The sequence below is a fragment of the Schistocerca americana genome, chromosome 5, assembly GCF_021461395.2.
Source record: "Schistocerca americana isolate TAMUIC-IGC-003095 chromosome 5, iqSchAmer2.1, whole genome shotgun sequence".
NCBI classification, from domain to species: Eukaryota; Metazoa; Arthropoda; class Insecta; order Orthoptera; family Acrididae; genus Schistocerca; species Schistocerca americana.
Window position 1 is genome coordinate 531,493,876 of NC_060123.1, and position 19,129 is coordinate 531,513,004.

Below are 19,129 nucleotides of genomic sequence, written 5' to 3' on the forward strand. Positions count from 1 at the left end.
AATGTCAAGATCCGTTCAACACAAACATTGTGTAACAGTTACATCTATGAACCCAAATATTCTGATAAATTGTAGAAGAAGTGACAAATGAAGTATTCTTTTCCACTGCATTCGAAAGAAACTGCCACAGACAAAATGACTGTGACTAACACCCACGACATGAGTTGCAAATAAACTTTACACATTGGTTTCAGTCAAAGTCAGAACTTTTTATTCCAGTACAGAAGTCTTCAATAACCTGTACACATGCAACAGAAACCTACATCTGAAAACAGAGAAAATGTAAAACATAAGAAATAAACTAAAATTATATTCAAGTATCTATGTTTTTGTTAATCATCTTTCTATGTGGATTCTAGTCTGTCAAATCCCATTTACTATGTGGGAATAACAGTCCTCATAAAATTAATTTGTTCTTACAACACAAAGATTGCTGTCTTCTTTTGACAAGTGTACATATGCAAAGGACAACTGCAGATATTTACAATATAAAGCCGTTCATATTACTTTTCAAAGAAAAAATAAAAATAAAATCCATTACACTATGTATTTCATTATTCTTCAGCACCAATTGTATGTTCATCTTCTGTTAGCTAGTAACATTTGTCAGTTCTTGCTAGCAGCTCTAATATTTAGAAAATCACTATTCTTTCAACAAGACTTCTCTTATGGGAACAAAACACCACATGGAGCAAGATCAGGGCTACAGGATGTGCTACAGAATTTTGAAGATCACTGCAGCTAAACAGTCATTAGAGATATTTGACCAATACGCAGAAGTTTTCTCATTTTGTAGGAACTATCTATCTCATCTCTATCTCACATGGATGGTTTTAGGTGCCTCTATGACATCAACATACTGGAGTTATAGAATGTCAGTTTCCAAATATCTACTTCTTACTTGGTGACTTGATGGAAATACTGAATTAATAAATCTAGGAATTATTGCATATAACAGTGTTTTAGTTCTGTAGCAAAATGAGGGATTTTTTGTTTTTCTTAACGTTCCTGTATCATAAGGTATGGTACTCGCAACAAATTTTCTCACTTTAATGTAGTTTAGCAGAATGGCATAAATTGTAGGGCCAGAAAGACACAAGTATTTTTCTATTTACTAGTATGAAACATACCAGTCTTCCTCAAACAATTTTTGTAGCACAGCACCATTCTTTCAGTGACCACTGATCGATGATTTAAGAATAGTGCACCTTCAAGACTAAAGTTACCTCTCTTAAGCAGTTGAACATGGCATGGCATTGGAAACAGTCTTCTCCAAACACTGGAGAAATTTCCACAAAATGTAAACACACAGCCCATTGGTAAGAAGAACTCAGCTGCTTGCCTTTTGTTTTTCTTTCTCTCCAATAGCTATTGTAAAAAGTAATAAGTAGCTGGGCTCTTGACTACAGGACAGTATGAACATACATAGAATATTTGGCCCGAGTGAATCAAATTACCTTGTTTAATATCACAGACAGACTAAAATTAATAATAGTTGGAGAAAATTTAGCCAAATCAGCTCACTAAATCTTCTATTCAATAATATATTTTCCCAACTGACCATGTGTTTTGGGTCTTTCCTGTGCAGATAGTGAGGGCAATGAAATGACGTGAAGCTAGTGTCAGATTTGTTGTGAGGAGCAGTATTCTTTACCTTATTTCAGTCAATCCACATTTCTGAAGATTTCTTGGCGCATAAAGTGAGATGAAAGAAGATAAAGAAGTTCAAAAATACATTAGCTGCAACAATATGCAAAACATTATCTACCAAAATTATTCCTGCATCAACCAGGATCCCCAGATATCCATTACAAGCAGAAAGGTCATTTCGAATAACTGACAATAATATTGTTTCATTTCTAAGGAGACTTATGTATGTACTGTTGTTACTTTACCTGTGGCAAAATATCTTTCCATCTCTCCATTGATAAGAGACATGGAAGCGCTGTTGGGAATAATTGCAGTCTATGTTCTCTGTTGCTGGCAATAAGTTCCAGTGAGGGCAAAAAGAAATAATTACCACACATTACAATCACAGTGAGAATCAAAACATCCCACCACAGTATCACAGCCTGAAAAGAAATTAGATTTTACTAGGTTACATCACAAAGGATATCAAAAACCTGTAAACATACAAAACAACAATATGGTAAAAAGATATCCCTACACAAACAAGCCCTAAAAAAAGTACCTTGTTCTTAATGTCAAGAGTTCATGGTTTTTGCTATTTGATGATCACCATAATTACTAGTGCTGTTGCTCAAATATTCTTGGATGGATGTAGCTGCAGTACCCAAAATTCAATCACTGATAAAATAAAATCTACTGATGTACATATTCCCTTTCAATCTCACTTGGTTTCACCCAGTTGTTGACAGTCAAGAAAACAAAATTGGAAATTGGAAACATATCCCTTTCAGAACAATAATAATAGTATGTGGCTCAATGGCTGGATTTGTGTCTTTCAATTGGATGCCACTTCAGTGACTTGTGTGTCTCCAATGTACCCTGGTAACTCTACTGGGGAAAGAGGGACCTACAGTTTAAGGTGGGATTCAAACCCTGTGCCATTTCTGGCACCTCTTCACATCAATAAAAGGTGAAGATTATATTAAATGGAGACCGAAGATTTCTGTAGTCCAGCTAGGATTTGTTACCATGACCTCTCAGTTACCAGTCACATGTTTCACTTACACTATGTGATCAAAAGTATCCAGACACCCACCAAAACATACATTTTTCATATTATGTGCATTGTGCTGCCACCTACTGCCAGGTACTTTATCAGCGACCTCAGTAGTCATTAGACATCGTGAGAGAGCAGAATGGGGTGATCCGTGGAAGTCATGGACTTCGAACGTGGTCAGGTGTGTGGATGTCACTTGTGTCATACATCTGTATGTGAGATTTCCACGCTCCTAAACATCCCTAGGTCCACTGTTTTCAATGTGATCATGAAGTGAAAATGGGCAGGTACACATACAGCACAAAAGCGTACAGGTCAATCTCGTCTGTTGACTGACAGACACCACCTACAGTTGAAGAGGGTCGTAATGTGTAATAGACAGACATCTATCCAGACCATCACACAGGAATTCCAAACTGCATGAGGCTCCACTTCAAGCACTATGACAGTTAGGCGGGAGGTGAGAAAACTTGGATTTCATGGTTGAGCAGCTGCTCATAAGCCACACATCATGCCGGTAAATGCCAAACGATACTTCGCTTGGTGTAAGGAGCATAAATATTGGACAACAGAACAGTGGAAAAATGCTGTGTGGAGTGACGAATCACGGTACACAAGGTGGCGATCCGATGGCAGAGTGTGAGTATGGTGAATGCCCGGTGAACGTCATGTGCCAGCGTATAGTGCCAACAGTAAAATTCAGAGGTGCTGGTCTTATGGTAAGTAGTATTTTTCATGGAGGGGGCTTGCACACCTTGCTGTTTTGCATGGCACTATCACAGCACAGGCCTACACTGATGTTTATTGCACCTTCTTGCTTTCCACTGTTGAAGAGCAATTAGGGGATGATGATTGCATCTTTCAACATGATCGAGCACCTGTTCATAATGCACAGCCTGTGGCTAAGTGGTTACATGACAATATCCCTGTAATGGACTGGCCTGCACAGAGTCCTCACTTGAATCCTATAGAGCACCTTTGGGATGTTTTGGAACGCTGACTTAATGCCAGGTCTCATTGACAGACATTGATACCTCTCCCCAGTGCAGCACTCCATGAAGAATGGGCTGGCATTTCCCAAGAAACCTTCCAGCACCGATTCAATGCATGCCTGCGAGAATGGAAGCTATCATCAAGGCTAAGGGTTGGCCAACACCATATTGAAGTCCAGAATTACTGATGGAGGACACCACAAACTTGTAAGTCATTTTCAGCCAGGTGTCCGGATATTTTTGGTCACATAGTGCATCTCTTGGGTAAAATGTGTTGTGGTGGTGGTTGTTGGATGTTTAAGGGGGACTAAACAGCGAAGGTCATCAGTCCCCCATTCCAAAATCAGGCGAGCCGAAAATCGACGAAGCAGATAAAAACCAAAGGGGGAGGAGACGTCCCCCCAGGCGCTAAAAGCACACAAATTCAGCAACAAACACGACAGACAAGAACAGGACAGAGGAACACCAGACAGAAAGAAACAGAAGAAAGGAAGATGGCCGGAGACTGGTTGACTGACCACGAGATCAAAAATGGGAAAGAGTCAACCATCTCACGGCACACCAGAACAGCAACAGACACAAGGACAATAGACACAGAAAGGGAAAGGCGCAGGACCTCCCTAAATCGAACCATAAAACGGACTACCACGGATAAAATTTAAAACGGTATCAGCCATGGAGGCATCGTCGGATAAAACCAAAGCCAAAGTGCCCGGGAGATTAAAAGATTGCCGGAGTGTGCGCAGTCGAGGACACTCCAGCAAAATGTGGCCGACCGTCAGCCGGGACCCACACCGACACAAGGGGGGATCCTCCTGACGCAACAGATGGCCGTGCGTCAGGTATGTATGGCCGATGCGCAGCCGACACAGGACTACCGAGTCCCTGCGAGAAGCCTGCAGGGAGGAACGCCACACATCGGTCGTCTCCTTGACAGCCCGCAGTTTATTCGGGGCTGTCATGCCACGCCACTCAGCAGCCCACATCCCAATCAGCTTACGGCGCAACACCAGCTGCTGGTCGCGAGCCGTAAGGCCGATCTCCAAAGCCGGGGCGTCGATCGCCCCTTTGGCCAGCCTGTCTACACGTTCGTTCCCAGGGATGCCAACATGACCGGGCGTCCAAACCAAGACCACCGAACGACCAGAACGGGCAATGTCGGAAACAGCCTCCCGAATGGAGGACACCAGAGGAGAGGAGGGATAGCAGCGGTCGATGGCCTGAAGGCTGCTCAGGGAGTCACTGCAGATGACGACGGACGCATCTGAGCAGGAACGCATATGCTCAAGAGCTCGCAAGATGGCCACCAGCTCTGCAGTAAAAATACTGCAGCCAGCCGGCAAGGAGCGTTGCTCAACATGGGCAGCGTGAGCAAAAGCGTAGGCAGTGCGACCATCAACCAGGGAACCATCAGTGTAGACAGGCTCACAGCCCGGAAATGAGTCGAGGAGCGCAAGAAAACGGCGACGGAGGGCCACAGGCGGAACCGAGTCCTTAGGTCCCTGTGCCAAATCCAGACGGACGGACGGCCGGGACAAACACCAGGGAGGCGTAGGTGTACGGACCCGGAAGGGAGGCAGAAGAGGGAATGACCCCAGTTCTGACAGCAGGGACTGGACACGGACAGCTACGGAAAGCCCAGACCGAGGTCGCCATTCGGGCAGGTGGTGGACCAAGGCAGGGAAAAGCAGGCGACGATTGGGATGGCCTGGCGAGCAATGTACGTGGACAGCATAGTCGGCGAGCAGACGATGGCGGCGAATCCGCAGCGGGGGAACCCCGGCCTCCACCAGTAGACTATCCACAGGGCTGGTGCGAAAAGCGCCAGTAGCAAGCCGAACCCCACAGTGATGTATGGGGTCTAACAACTTCAACACTGAGAGGGACGCAGACCCATAGGCCAGGCTCCCATAATCAAGCCGGGACTGCACAAGAGCTCTGTACAATTGCAGTAGCGTGCAGCGATCTGCACCCCAAGACGTGTGGCTAAGGCAGCGGAGGGCGTTGAGGTGCCGCCAGCATTTTTGCTTCAGCTGAATAACATGAGGAACCCATGTGAGCCGGGCATCAAACACGAGTCCCAAGAAGCGGCAAGTGTCCACCACTTCAAGCAGGTGGCCGTCGAGGTAAAGGTCAGGATGAGGGTGGACCGTCCGACGCCTGCAGAAGTGCATAACCCGAGTCTTGGCAGCAGAGAACTGAAAACCATGAGCCAGAGCCCATGATGCTGCCTTGCGAACGGCGACTTGCAACCTGCGTTCGGCGACTCCCGTAGTCGTGGAGCTAAATGAGATGCAGAAGTCGTCGGCATACAAAGAAGGAGACACCGACGACCCCACTGCTGCTGCCAGACCATTAATGGCCACTAAAAATAAGGAGACGCTCAACACCGAGCCCTGCGGGACCCCATTTTCCTGTATATAAGAGGAACTAGAGGTGGCACCGACTTGCACCCGGAAAGAGCGGCGCAATAAAAAGTTTTGAAGAAAAGCCGGGAGCCGACCACGAAGACCCCACCCATGCAACGTGGCGAGGATGTGATGCCTCCATGTGGTGTCATACGCCTTCCGCAGATCGAAAAATACAGCAACAAGATGCTGACGTCGGGCAAAAGCCGTACGGACAGCAGATTCCAGCCGCACCAAATTGTCCACTGCAGACCGGCCCCGACGGAAGCCACCCTGGGATGGAGCGAGGAGACCGCGCGACTCAAGGACCCAACACAAACGCCGCCCCACCATACGTTCGAGCAATTTGCACAAAACGTTGGTGAGGGTAATGGGACGATAGCTGTCCACCGCCAGTGGGTCCGCACCGGGTTTCAAGATGGGGACAATAACGCCCTCCCGCCATTGCGACGGGAACACGCCTTCGCTCCAAATGCGATTAAATATCGCGAGAATGTGTCTCTGGCAGTCCCTGGAGAGATGCTTCAGCATCTGCGCGTGGATGCAGTCTGGGCCTGGTGCTGTATCAGGGCAATCGGCGAGGGCGGCGAGGAATTCCCTCTCGCTGAAAGGTGCATTGTATGTTTCAGAACGACGCGTGTGGAATGAGAACTGCGTCCGCTCGGCTCGCTCCTTTAGAGAGCGAAAGGCGGGGGGATAGGATGCAGTCGCAGAGCTCTGAGCAAAGTGCTCGGCTAGCCGTTCAGCAATGGCAGCAGCGTCCGTGCAGACAGCGCCGTCGAAGGAGAGCCCAGGGACACCCATAGGGGTCTGGGAGCCATAAATCCGCCGGATCCGGGACCACACGTGCGAGGACGAGACACGGGAGCCCAGGGAGGAGACGTACCTCTCCCAGCACTCCTGCTTACGCCGTGCAATAAGACGACGGGCGAAGGCACGGAGCCTCTTAAAGGCGATGAGGGTCTCCAGAGACGGGTGCCGCCTATGACGCTGGAGAGCCCGCCTACGGTCGCGAATAGCCTCAGCAATCTCCGGCGACCACCAGGGGACAGCTTTCCGCCGAGGGAGGTCAGAGGAACGGGGGATAGCAGCCTCGGCCGCCGAAATGATGGACGTGGTGAAAACACGGACCACCTCGTCAATGTCACCCTGTGGGGGAGACGCAATGGTTACAGCGGAAGTAAAAGCTGGTCAGTCAGCCCTGTGGAGAGCCCAGCGGGGCAAGCGCCCAGAAGAATGACACTGTGGCAGTGACAAATAGATGGGAAAATGGTCACTGCCACACAGGTCAGGATGCACCCTCCAGTGGAGGGATGGGACAAGTCCAGGGCTGCAAATAGAGAGATCGATGGCCGAGAACGAGCCATGGGCCACACTGAAATGCGTGGGAGCACCGGTGTTCAAGAGGCTAAGGTCGAGCTGAGCCAACACATGCTCCATGGCCCGACCGCGATCATCGGAGACAGTCCCACCCCATAGAGGATTGTGGGCGTTGAAATCGCCCAGAAGCAGCAATGGTGGCGGGAGTTGAGCCAGCAGCGCAGCCAAGACATGGCGGGGGAGCTCCCCATCCGGAGGAATGTAAACAGAGCAAACAGTAATAGCCGGCGAGAGCTCAACCCTGGCAGCAACTGCCTCTAAAGGCGTCTGAAGGGGTACTGGCGAGCTACAGACAGAGTGGTGAACAAAGAGGCAAACCCCACCTGACGCTCGTTGACAGGCAGCACGGTTCTTATAGTATCCCCGATAACCGCGAAGGGCGGGGGTCCGCAGTGCAGGAAACCAAGTTTCCTGCAGAGCAATGCAGAGAACAGGGGAATCACTCAGAAGCATCCGGAGCTCTGGCAGGTGGCGGAAATAACCGCCGCAGTTCCATTGGAGAATGGAAGCAGGAAGGTACTGGGAGGGCGTGAATGCGACTAAGAGGCAGACAGCGCTTCAGAGCCAACCGCCGCCACTGGGGGAGAGTCAGCGGAGTCCATAGGAGAGGCCCCCAAGGGTTCCGTGAGGGCGAGATCCGCGGCAGAGGCGAGGATCTCCACCTCATCCCCGGAGCCAGGACTATGTACAGCAGGCGGTGCTGAAACCGCCGGAACGTCCTTCTTCTTGGACACATTCCGTTCCTTCTTCTCGCGTCTGCCCTTAGGGTGAGAGGGCTGGGAGAGCTTCTCTGAAGGAGCGTCAGAGGCTGACGACGACGCAGAAGCCCTACGACCAGCAGGTGGCGGAACCTTCAGCCACTGGCTGACATCTGGCTGGGAAGGAGAAGAAACGGAGGAAGGGAGAGCCCCGAGGGACCCCTTCCGTGAGAGAGGAACCGGCGGAGGCAACGCCGCCGGAGAAGGAGGGGGAGGAATCGAGCCTCCCGGTTGTGGAGCAGATGTCACTCCCGAAGTAAGCTTGGGGGGAGCGACAGAAGAGGGTTTGCCCCCAACTGCTAAGGGGGCAAGAGAGGAAGGCTTGCCCCCAGGCACGAGGGGGGCAGACAGAGATACATGGCCCTGAGGGCCCACTGAAGGCGGCACAGATGAAGCGACAACCGTCGCTCGTGCGGGCGACGATAACGTGGCTGCAGCATAAGATGTTCGAAGGGAAGCAGGATACAACCTTTCATATTTCTGTTTAGCCTCTCGGTAAGTAAGCCGGTCCAGGGTCTTAAATTCCATGATCTTCCGCTCCTTATGAAGAACGGGGCAATCCGGCGAGCATGGAGAGTGGTGCTCCCCACAGTTGACACATACAGGCGGGGGCGCACATGGAGAATCGGGATGAGACGGGCGTCCGCAATCTCGACATGTAGCGCTGGATGGGCAACGGGAGGACATATGCCCAAACTTCCAGCACTGGAAGCACCGCATCGGGGGAGGGACGTATGGCTTCACGTCGCAACGGTAAACCATTACCTTGACCTTCTCGGGCAAGACATCACCCTCGAAGGCCAAGATAAAGGCACCGGTGGCCACCCTGTTTGTCTTGGGTCCTCGATGGACACGACGGACAAAATGCACACCACGTCGTTCCAAGTCGGCTCTCAGCTCGTCATCGGATTGCAACAAGAGGTCACGATGGTAAATAATCCCCTGGACCATATTTAAGCTACTGTGGGGAGTGACGGTAACAGGGACGTCACCCAGCTTATCACACAAGAGCAACGCTCGTGACTGGGCTGGGGAGGACGTCTTGAGGAGGATGGACCCATTCCTCATTTTTGACAACCCCGCCACTTCCCCAAACTTATCCTCCAGGTGTTCCACAAAAAACATAGGCTTCGTCGGAAGAAAGGAGTCACCATCAGTCCTGCTGCAGACAAGGTATTGCGGTACGTAAGGCTCCCGCTTGGCACTAGATCGGCGTCCCTCCCATGGCGCAGCCAACGAGGGGAACGTCTGAGGGTCATACTGCGCAGCATCGAAGTCGACTCTACCTCGCTTAGAGACGCTGGTGGCCGTGCGACCACCAGCTTGATGTGATTTATTGCGCTTCATTGCGCCACATCCGCCCAGATGCCACCTACTCCGAACGAGGGCTCTCCCCAAGGGCGCCACCCAGCCAAAGCAACGGGTACCTGGCCGATATCCCGTTGCCCGGAGTCCCCGTGCCCCAGACAAGATGGGCACATACTCCTTGGCATGCATGGGGAGGAAACAGCTCAGGCATCTGTAGTGCGATCCCTGCGTGGTCAGGGGGCTACCACCAAGAGGGTACATGACGACCCCACCACAACGGACTGGCTACCGTGCTGGATTTTAGGTGTTTAAAGGGTCCACAGTTGTCGTAGGCGCGAAGAAGAAGAGTGCGCACAAGGCGAGAAGGAGACCACCCAGAAGATGTTGGGCGTAGTCCCCCCCACACGACAATAGGTAACATGCAAGATGGTGGAGCATGATGGACCAATACAAAAACACCACGTAAGGTGTCCTTCCCCAAATGGCACGCACTGACGACGGAAATTTGGAAGAAAAAAGGAGGTCAAACCCAAGAGGGGACCATCACAGAAGGCCGAAACGTTTGAGACTCCTTTTAGTCGCCTCTTACGACAGGCAGGAATACCGCGGGCCTATTCTTACCCCCGAACCCGCAGGGGGAAAAATGTGTTGTAAAAAGAAATGAAAAGACATAATCTGCCTCTCATTTAAGATAGCATCTGTAACAGCCTGATAAACAAATAGATGATGTAGTGTCACACACCACTCCAGAGGAGTGATATGTATCCCTATGTCTTATTACCAACAAATGATAATCACAGAGGAAAACTGTAAGTTACTGTAGACAAGAGCATAATTATTGTGTGGATCTGTTACTTTATTTGAATGTCAATAACCATGCCAAGGGATGATGCACATTTTTCAGATGTGACAGCAATCAGAAATTTTGTTGTTAGTCAGAACAATGTGCTAAAGTTCAGAGTTAAATGACATTGGATGTGATGTTATGCAAATCAGTACAAGAACCATCAACTGTTGCAATAACGGCAGTACTATTGTTTGATGTAAAGAACGGTTTCTCACTGAGTGTGTTCTGAGATTGTTTTAGGTATTATTGTCCCACATATGGGCACAGATGTCTTCTGAAGATAAGTATTTGACTTCCAAACCCAACTCCTGTATTGTGCTTTTTGACACTCTAGCAGAATGTGGGTGGGCATTATCATGAAGTAGCATCACTTCATGTAGTCTTCCTGCTTCTTGTTCTCAGATTGCATCTGCAAGATGTCTCATTTGTTGACAATAAATGTCAACAGCGATGACTACATCTGAGCAAAGCAATTCATAATACACCACACTGTCACTGTTCCACCAAATGCATAACATTATCTTTTGTAGTCGCATGCAGGTCTCTGTATGAGGAGTTGCTGCTGTGTTTGGACTCAACCATTCCTTTCTTTTCCTTGTGTTAGCACGAAGACACCCTTTCTCAACACCAGTAGTGATACAGGAAAGGAATAAAAAATGTTCAAATGTGTGTGAAATCTTATGGGACTTAACTGCTAAGGTCATCAGTCCCTAAGCTTACACACTACTTAACATAAATTATCCTAAGGACAAACACACACACCCATGCCCGAGGGAGGACTCAAACCTCCACCGGGACCAGCCGCAGAATCCATGACTGCAGCGCCTTAGACTGCTTGGCTAATCCCGCGCGGCAGAAAAGGAATAGTTGGTGTTGTTAATGAACCAACTGATGATGAGCAAGCAGCGAAGCACATAAGCACATATCTACATCTACAATGATACTCCGCAATCCACCTTACGGCACATGGTGGAGGGTACCCCACACCACAGCTAGTCATTTCATTTCCTCCTCACTTGCAAACAGAACGAGGGAAAAACAACTGTCTATACACCTCCAAAGGAGCCCTAATTTCTTGTATCTTATCTTCGTGGTGCTTCCGTGCAATGTATGTTGGTGGCAGCAGAATTGTTTGGCAGTCAGCTTCAAATGTAGGTTTCCTAAATTTTCTCAACAGTGTTCCTCACAAAGAATGTTGCCTTCCCTACAGGATTTCCCATTTGAGTTCCCAAAGCATCTCGCTAACACTTGGTGTTGTTCAAACCCACCGCTAATAAATCCTGCAGCCTGCCTCTGAATTGTCTGAGTGTCCTCCTTTAATCTCGCCTGGTACAGATACTGAACACTTGAGCAGAATAGGTCACACTAGTGTTCTATATGCTGTCTCCTTTACAGGTGAGCCACACTTTCTTAGAATTCTTGCAATAAACCGAAGTTTACCACTCGCCTTTCCTACCACAGTCTTCGCATGCTCATTCCATTTGATATTGCTTCACAATGTTATGCCCAGATATTTTAACAATGTTACTGTATCATGCAGAACACTACGAATGCTGCATCTTAACATCACAGGTTTGTTTTTCCTATCCATCCACATTAACTTATATTTTTCTACATTTATAGCTAGCTGCCATTCAACAGGCCAATCAGAAGTTTTGTCTCCTCCTACAGTCACTCAACTTCGACACCTTACTGCACACTACAGCATCATCAGAAAACAATCACAGATGGCTACCCACACTGTCCACAAATCATTTATGTATATAGAGAATAATAGCGGTCCTATCAGACTTCCCTGGAGTACTCCTGATGAAACCCTTGTCCCCAGTGAACATCATCATCATCAAGGACAACATACTGGGCCCTATAACTTAAGAAGTCTTTGAGACACTCATATATCTGTAAACTTATTGCATATGCTCATACCTTCTATAACAGCCTGCAACAGGACATCATGTCAAACACTTTCCAGAAAACCAGAAATATGGTATCCGTTTGTTGGCCTTCATCCGTAGTCCGCACTATATCATGTGAGAAAAGGTTAAGCTGAGCTTTCAAAAACCATACCGATTCATGGATATAAGCTTCTTGGTCTTGAGAAAATTTACTGCATTCGAACTGAGAATATGTTCAAGGGTTCTGCAGCAAACCTCTGTTAGTGATACTAGTCTGTAATTTCGCAAGTCTGTTCTTTTGCTACTTATTTCTGGGAGATTTTTGGAGTATATCTAAGTGTGCATATGTCATCCAGTCTCATTAATGTGACCATTGCCTATATTCGACATCAATGTGCTATAACCATTCACAGATGGCAGGTGTTAGCACTAGCAGTGGAAGGCATATAAAGCACGTCAGGGGGATACAGAAATCAGCGCAGTCATTATCAAAATGCAGAAACAGAGCAACTTATCTGTCTTCCAAAAAGGCATGATCATTGGCTTTTGGGCCAAGGATGGAAGCATTTCTGAAGTTTGTAAACTGTTTGTGTGTTGTCATATACCATGCATGGCAAAATGGCACTATCCAAGTCCGGCACCAGCCAGTTGTGGTGCACCATGAACCATAGAAGACAGGGCTGAGCAACGGCTGCAGAGATATCTAGGGATGAATAGACATGCAACTGTTCAGCATCTGACTATCCAGGTGAACCAAGGGACTATCAACAGTGTCGCCTCCATGACCGTTCACAAAAAATGGCTGCTTAAGGGCCTCCACAGCAGGCACCTGGTTCATGCACCCATGCTGACTGCTGTTCATTGGCTATTAAGGCTGAAATTTGCTTGCCAGTAACACATCTGGGTGTTCAATGAATGGCTACAGGTGGTCTTTTTAGATGAATCACAGTTTATGCTACACTGCATAGACGGCAGTCGGCATTTATGGTGTGAAACATCTGAAAAGCAAACACTCTGCAGCAGTCATCAGAAAGATCCAGGCTGGAGGGCATTTCCAGGATGGTCTCACATTCTGAAAGGCACAGTGGATCAACACAAGCATATATATGTATCCTTGGGGACCATGTCCAACCATAACACCAGTTTGTTTCTCCTTGGCAATATCAGCAGGACAATGCAACTTGTCACACATCTTGCAGTATACTTATGCGGTTTGAAGAGCAAGAGGATGAGGATGAGTTTAATGTACTTCCCTGGACACCAAACTTCCTGGATTTGAACACAATCAAGAATTTGTGGGATCACTTTGATTGGGCTGTTTGCACCATGGATCCTCAACTGAGAAACCTAGGTGCAGCTGGCTGCGGCACTAGAGGCAATCTGGCTCCACAGCCCTGTCAATGCCTTCCCAAACCACCTAGACTCTCTCTCTCTGTGTCTTGCAGTAGTCCTGACAGCATAAGGTGGCTATTCAGGATTTTGGTTGTTGATTACATTAAGATGACTGGACGGTGTAGAAAGTATAAGGTTGTGGGAAACCTCTTAACTTTGAAATTTGTGTTTCATACTTGCAATGGTATATTTTGCTGATGTAACAGAGCAATCTGCCACTGCCAATCTCATCCTTAGCTTATGCATGTTGTTGAGTAGGAAATAACTAATAAATCAGGTAAGAAGACTAGGAGAGAGTTTCTGCTAGAAGCAGAAGATAAGCAGTTGTTAGCATCTCACTGAGACAGTGAATGGGCATCACTTAGTTCCAGTACGATAGATGTAGAGAAATTATGGGTAAAGTTTAAGCAGATTCTAAATCACTATGTGGCTATTAAGTGGATTAAGGATGGTAAATACCCACCATGACTTAATAACAAGATTCGGAAAATGCCGAAGAAGCAGAGACTGTTGCACTCTCAGTTCAAGAGAGAATTTACAGATGATGACAAGCAAGGGTTAGTAGAGATTCATGCATCTGTGAAAAGATCTACGTGGGAAGTATACAGCCATTATCACCATTATAGCTTAGCAGAAGATCTGGCAGAGAACCTGAGAGAATTCTGGTCCTATGTGAAATCACTAAATGAGTCTAAGGCTTCCTTCCAGTCACTTGTTGACCAATCTGCTGTGGCATTTGAAAATAAACAATCCGAAAGCTGAAGTTTTAAATTTCATGTTCAAGAAATCGTTCATGAAGGAGAAATGTACAAACATACCATCAATTCATAGCATCAATTGACCATCAGACAGACTCCCATATGGATGACATAGTAATAAGGATACCTGGCACACAGGAATAACTGAAGCAGTTGAAAACAAAATAGTCACCAGGTCTTGATGGAATCCCAGTTCGGTTTTTCAAAAAGTACTCTATACAATTGGCCTCTTACCTAGCTTGCATTTATTGTGAATCTCTCGCCCAGCGCAAAGTCCCAAGTGACTGGAAAAGAGTGCAGGTGACTCCTTCACAATGGTTTACAGAATGTAGATGTAGATGAATGAAACACACTCTTTTTAACCTATATGTACCTAGCAGTTAGTACTGCCCAAACTCAGTGATGAGGAAGACAGTGGTGAAAGGTGACAGAGTAGTTGTTATTAATAACCACCATCCCCATTTTATTAGCACTCTTCCATAAATCATTCTTCTTCTGCAGGGTCGTCCTCTTGCTGAAGAAGTGCTTCAAAAAAAAAAAAAAAAAAAAAAAAAAAAACTTGTAAGTACAAGCATAAGGTCATTTCTGTTATGGGCCTTGCACCTTCACAAGGTAATTGTAGTCATTAGTTGGTTATGTGTTCCTTATTTTACTATCTATCTCCTTGTTGTGTCCTAAAAAATGAGGTATCAATATTTTGTTGCTCTAATTGTGCTTTTTATTTCCTTTACTATCAGTTACTTTTAATTTAAGTTATACTTTTGCACATTTCCCTCCTCCTGTACCAAAAATGATGAGGTCACAGACAGATTGTCGATATAACCTAAATTATGGAACTTTTGAAACTAGAGCTTCTACAACGTATCAAATAATTTTCAAAAATGCAGCCAGCCAATGTTCTGGACAGTCACCAATGTTTCAATAGCCAGACATCACATCATTTTCAAGGCACAAATGAAATGAGAGACTGCATGGAAACTTAAACTCTCCATGGGTGGGGTTACACCAACCAGGAAACCAAAAGATAACACACACACATAAACAAACTAGTGACAGCAAAGAACTGAAGATGACAAAAACAGATATTATTGACAGAGAAATAAAAACCAAAAACAGGTGAGCAGGCAGCACTAACTCTGTTCTTCTGTTGTTTAAATACAGAGTGAGCAAGTTTCCAAACAGAATTTAAACAAAACTCTCCTCTCTACTTATAAAGCCCATTGCTAGTTTAATCTTAACAGCATCCTTCATAACCCTACCAAGTAGTTGGTAGTTTACATAAGAATCTCCGTGCTGCTGTATCTAGGCAATGTTCTGCAGTCACAGATTTGCCAAACTCCTGTAAGTGTCTGTGACACTTATGGTCATTACACTGTTCCTCCGCAGTCTTGATGATCTGATCAATGTATGACATGCCACAGCTGCAAGGAGGTATGTTAGATACATGACTTATGCAAATCAATATCGTCCTTTACAGACTCTAAAAGGTTCTATTCTCAGCTGGTGAACAAAAAACACTTCACAGTACATTTCCTCAGAATAAGATTGATGCTGTTAGAAGTACTACCTGCATATGGTAAAAAAAATTGTACACCCTATCACCACCTTATTCTTTTCGTCAGTCACCCAATTCACAGTTGGTCAATAGTGCAACATGCATCTGATCTTTCTCTTATTATATCCATTCTGCTGAAAGGGAACCTCATGGTGAGCTTAGCTGGCAAACTATTAGGGTATGAATTGACATGGGCCCTATGAACGAGGGTGCTAAGCATGTCTTCATGCTGAGCTGGATGGTGACAGCTATCATTAATTGATTTTCACGCAATTCTAGCCCAAAGATGATTGCTATTCTTATTCTACAGCTTGACATAAAGTTTGGGACACTATAAACACCACTTTCTTCTTCTCATTTGATTACAAAAATATATAATTACTGGCACTTGAATCTAATCATCAGGGAGGTTGATGTTCTGAGCCTTCTTAGCAGGTTTTCAAATCGACATTGATGCTTTTATCATCAGCAGATGACCTCAGCTGTTGGGAGCTGTTTCTTTGTTTTAGGACGAACATGCTTGAGGATGTATTGTGTCAGGCACCATTCATCCCTGCAACACTTTTACTGTGCAGGATGGTGACTTTGTTTAGTCAAAAGATTTTTTACAAGATTTCCAGGTTGGAATTCTAAATTTACCTGGACCAGTTTTTACTGGATGTAAGAGCAACTTTTACTTTACTAGTTTTTATGGTCACAAATAAAATTTTTTGGATTATCAAGTCACTTAGTGATTATTCTAATCTAGCTGGGATTTACAGTTTTGTCAACTACTTCGTAATCTCTCGCCATTCCTGAAAATTTCTTCATTAGCATCGTCCATCACTATTCTGTGCTAGGCCATATCATTGTGCAGTAACTTCAGGTATAAAAAGCCCCTTGCACAGATGTGCTTTGAACTACCGATACTGAAATGTAATATCAACAGGCTGATAGTAAAGACGTTCCATGTTTCAAACTGGATGCTCTTCACACTATTGTCCTTATTAACCTGAAGCATGATACTGCAAGTCTTCAACAAAATACTACCTTGTACTGAATTTAGTAAAAAATCAACTGGAGCCTGATTGTTTATTGCTGATCTACAAATTCTAAATTCAAATATGGACACATATGTATATTGTTTATAAAATTAAAAAAATCATACCTTTTGTGTAAATGAGAATTCACGGCTAGGAGACAAATTTTTCACATACTCATTACACTCTGTCACACTAACAAGAATGCAATGGGAAACAGACACAGAGCTCGAGAATAATAGATAATGAAGACTCCCAAGGTTGGCGGCATGCCAGAGAAAGCTAGAGTCAGCTCACAACAATTGTAAGATTTCAATGCCCTTTCTCACTTTTCCTTAGGCAACCCAAAAATTAACTGTTTTCAAAGTAGAATCTGAGAGTGATTTAACAAAATGACTCAGTAAACTTCTTTCTGTCAATGAAGAGTCCACCTCTTCCTAGTGTCTCTCAGAATTCCCTGACCTTTTCAGAACATTTGCGATTTCTTAACTTTTCCAGGAAATTAAATTTCACAGATAATTCCCAATGTCACAGGCAAGTCGCCACATGTTTATACATAGTGAATGAAAAATGGTTTTACAACTTTGGAATGATATAGAAATTTATTGAGATAACTTACAGAATCTGTAGATGTGACATTTTGTAGCCAACAGCCTCACATTATGTATAAGTACCACATTCCACAACCAGGAACACCAGCGAAGTGCACAGTTCAAAATGGCTATTTTCAATGGTGCGAAGCATGCTTGCCGTGCGCTTTAATTTTTCTTTCTCTAGAGTTTCATTAATGACTGTGTGTATGTTCCTCCCCCACAGAACAATTTAGCCAGTCTGAAAAATCAAATCTACATCCAATTTGCTGCAATCAGTGTGGGAGGAAACTGAATAACAGTCAGATGTTCGCCACATCATAAGTGGTAGTCACATTGAACTAAAATGACTTTTGGCACTTTTATGTGAAACTTGAGGTTGTTTGCCACAAAATGACAACTCTATCAATTCCGTAAGTAACCTCAATAAATTTCTACATCATTCAAAAGCCATAAAGCCCTTTTTGACTCACCCTGTATTGATATTGTGCCTTCATTTGGTGTTGGGAAAACAAAGAATCTGTCCACACTGTTGTTTGATGCAAGCAGCAGAAATGAATACACAGTTCAACAGTTACCAGAAATTGCTAAGAAATACTAACATAAGAAATCGTTGAAAATGATAACTCAACAATTAAAAGCAAATTCAGAACTATTTGAATGTGAGATTCTTACTTGTTGGTTTGATGTGTCTTCCTGACTGCTAACAATTTTTTGAATCTGACCCATTAGTTCCAAAGTCCATAAGCAGTTGGAGTCACGGTCCCAAATGTCGGCCATTAAGGTGGCTGCTACTTTCAGAACAGTTGTGTGCTCACTATAAAAGAACAAATCCAAAGTAATAACAACTATTGGTTACATTAAGTGCACATGCAGTAAGAAGCAAAGGTATATTCTAAGTGAAACATACACTCCTGAAAATTGAAATAAGAACACCGTGAATTCATTGTCCCAGGAAGGGGAAACTTTATTGACACATTCCTGGGGTCAGATACATCACATGATCACACTGACAGAACCACAGGCACATAGACACAGGCAACAGAGCATGCACAATGTCGGCACTAGTACAGTGTATATCCGCCTTTCACAGCAATGCAGGCTGCTATTCTCCCATGGAGACGATCGTAGAGATGCTGGATGTAGTCCTGTGGAACGGCTTGCCATGCCATTTCCACCTGGCGCCGCAGTTGGACCAGCGTTCGTGCTGGACGTGCAGGCCGCGTGAGACGATGCTTCATCCAGTCCCAAACATGCTCAATGGGGGACAGATCCAGAGATCTTGCTGGCCAGGGTAGTTGACTTACACCTTCTAGAGCACGTTGGGTGGCACGGGATACATGCGGACGTGCATTGTCCTGTTGGAACAGCAAGTTCCCTTGCCGGTCTAGGAATGGTAGAACGATGGGTTCGATGACGGTTTGGATGTACCGTGCACTATTCAGTGTCCCCTCGACGATCACCTGTGGTGTACGGCCAGTGTAGGAGATCGCTCCCCACACCATGATGCCGGGTGTTGGCCCTGCGTGCCTCGGTCGTAT

The 19,129-nt window shown here is 45.6% G+C and overlaps 1 protein-coding gene across 3 annotated transcripts in view; it reads right to left on the reverse strand.

Annotated features, from left to right (window-relative positions):
• LOC124615316 (focadhesin) overlaps nt 1–19,129 on the reverse strand; it is a 292,146-nt gene that overhangs the window by 21,946 nt on the left and 251,071 nt on the right. For all 3 annotated transcript variants that reach the window (XM_047143114.1, XM_047143113.1, XM_047143115.1), the window contains exons 17-18: nt 18,264–18,405; nt 1,896–2,072 (exon numbers count right to left, since the gene is read on the reverse strand). In XM_047143114.1, the coding sequence (XP_046999070.1) occupies nt 1,896–2,072; nt 18,264–18,405 (319 nt within the window). The remainder of the gene's footprint in view (nt 1–1,895; nt 2,073–18,263; nt 18,406–19,129) is intronic.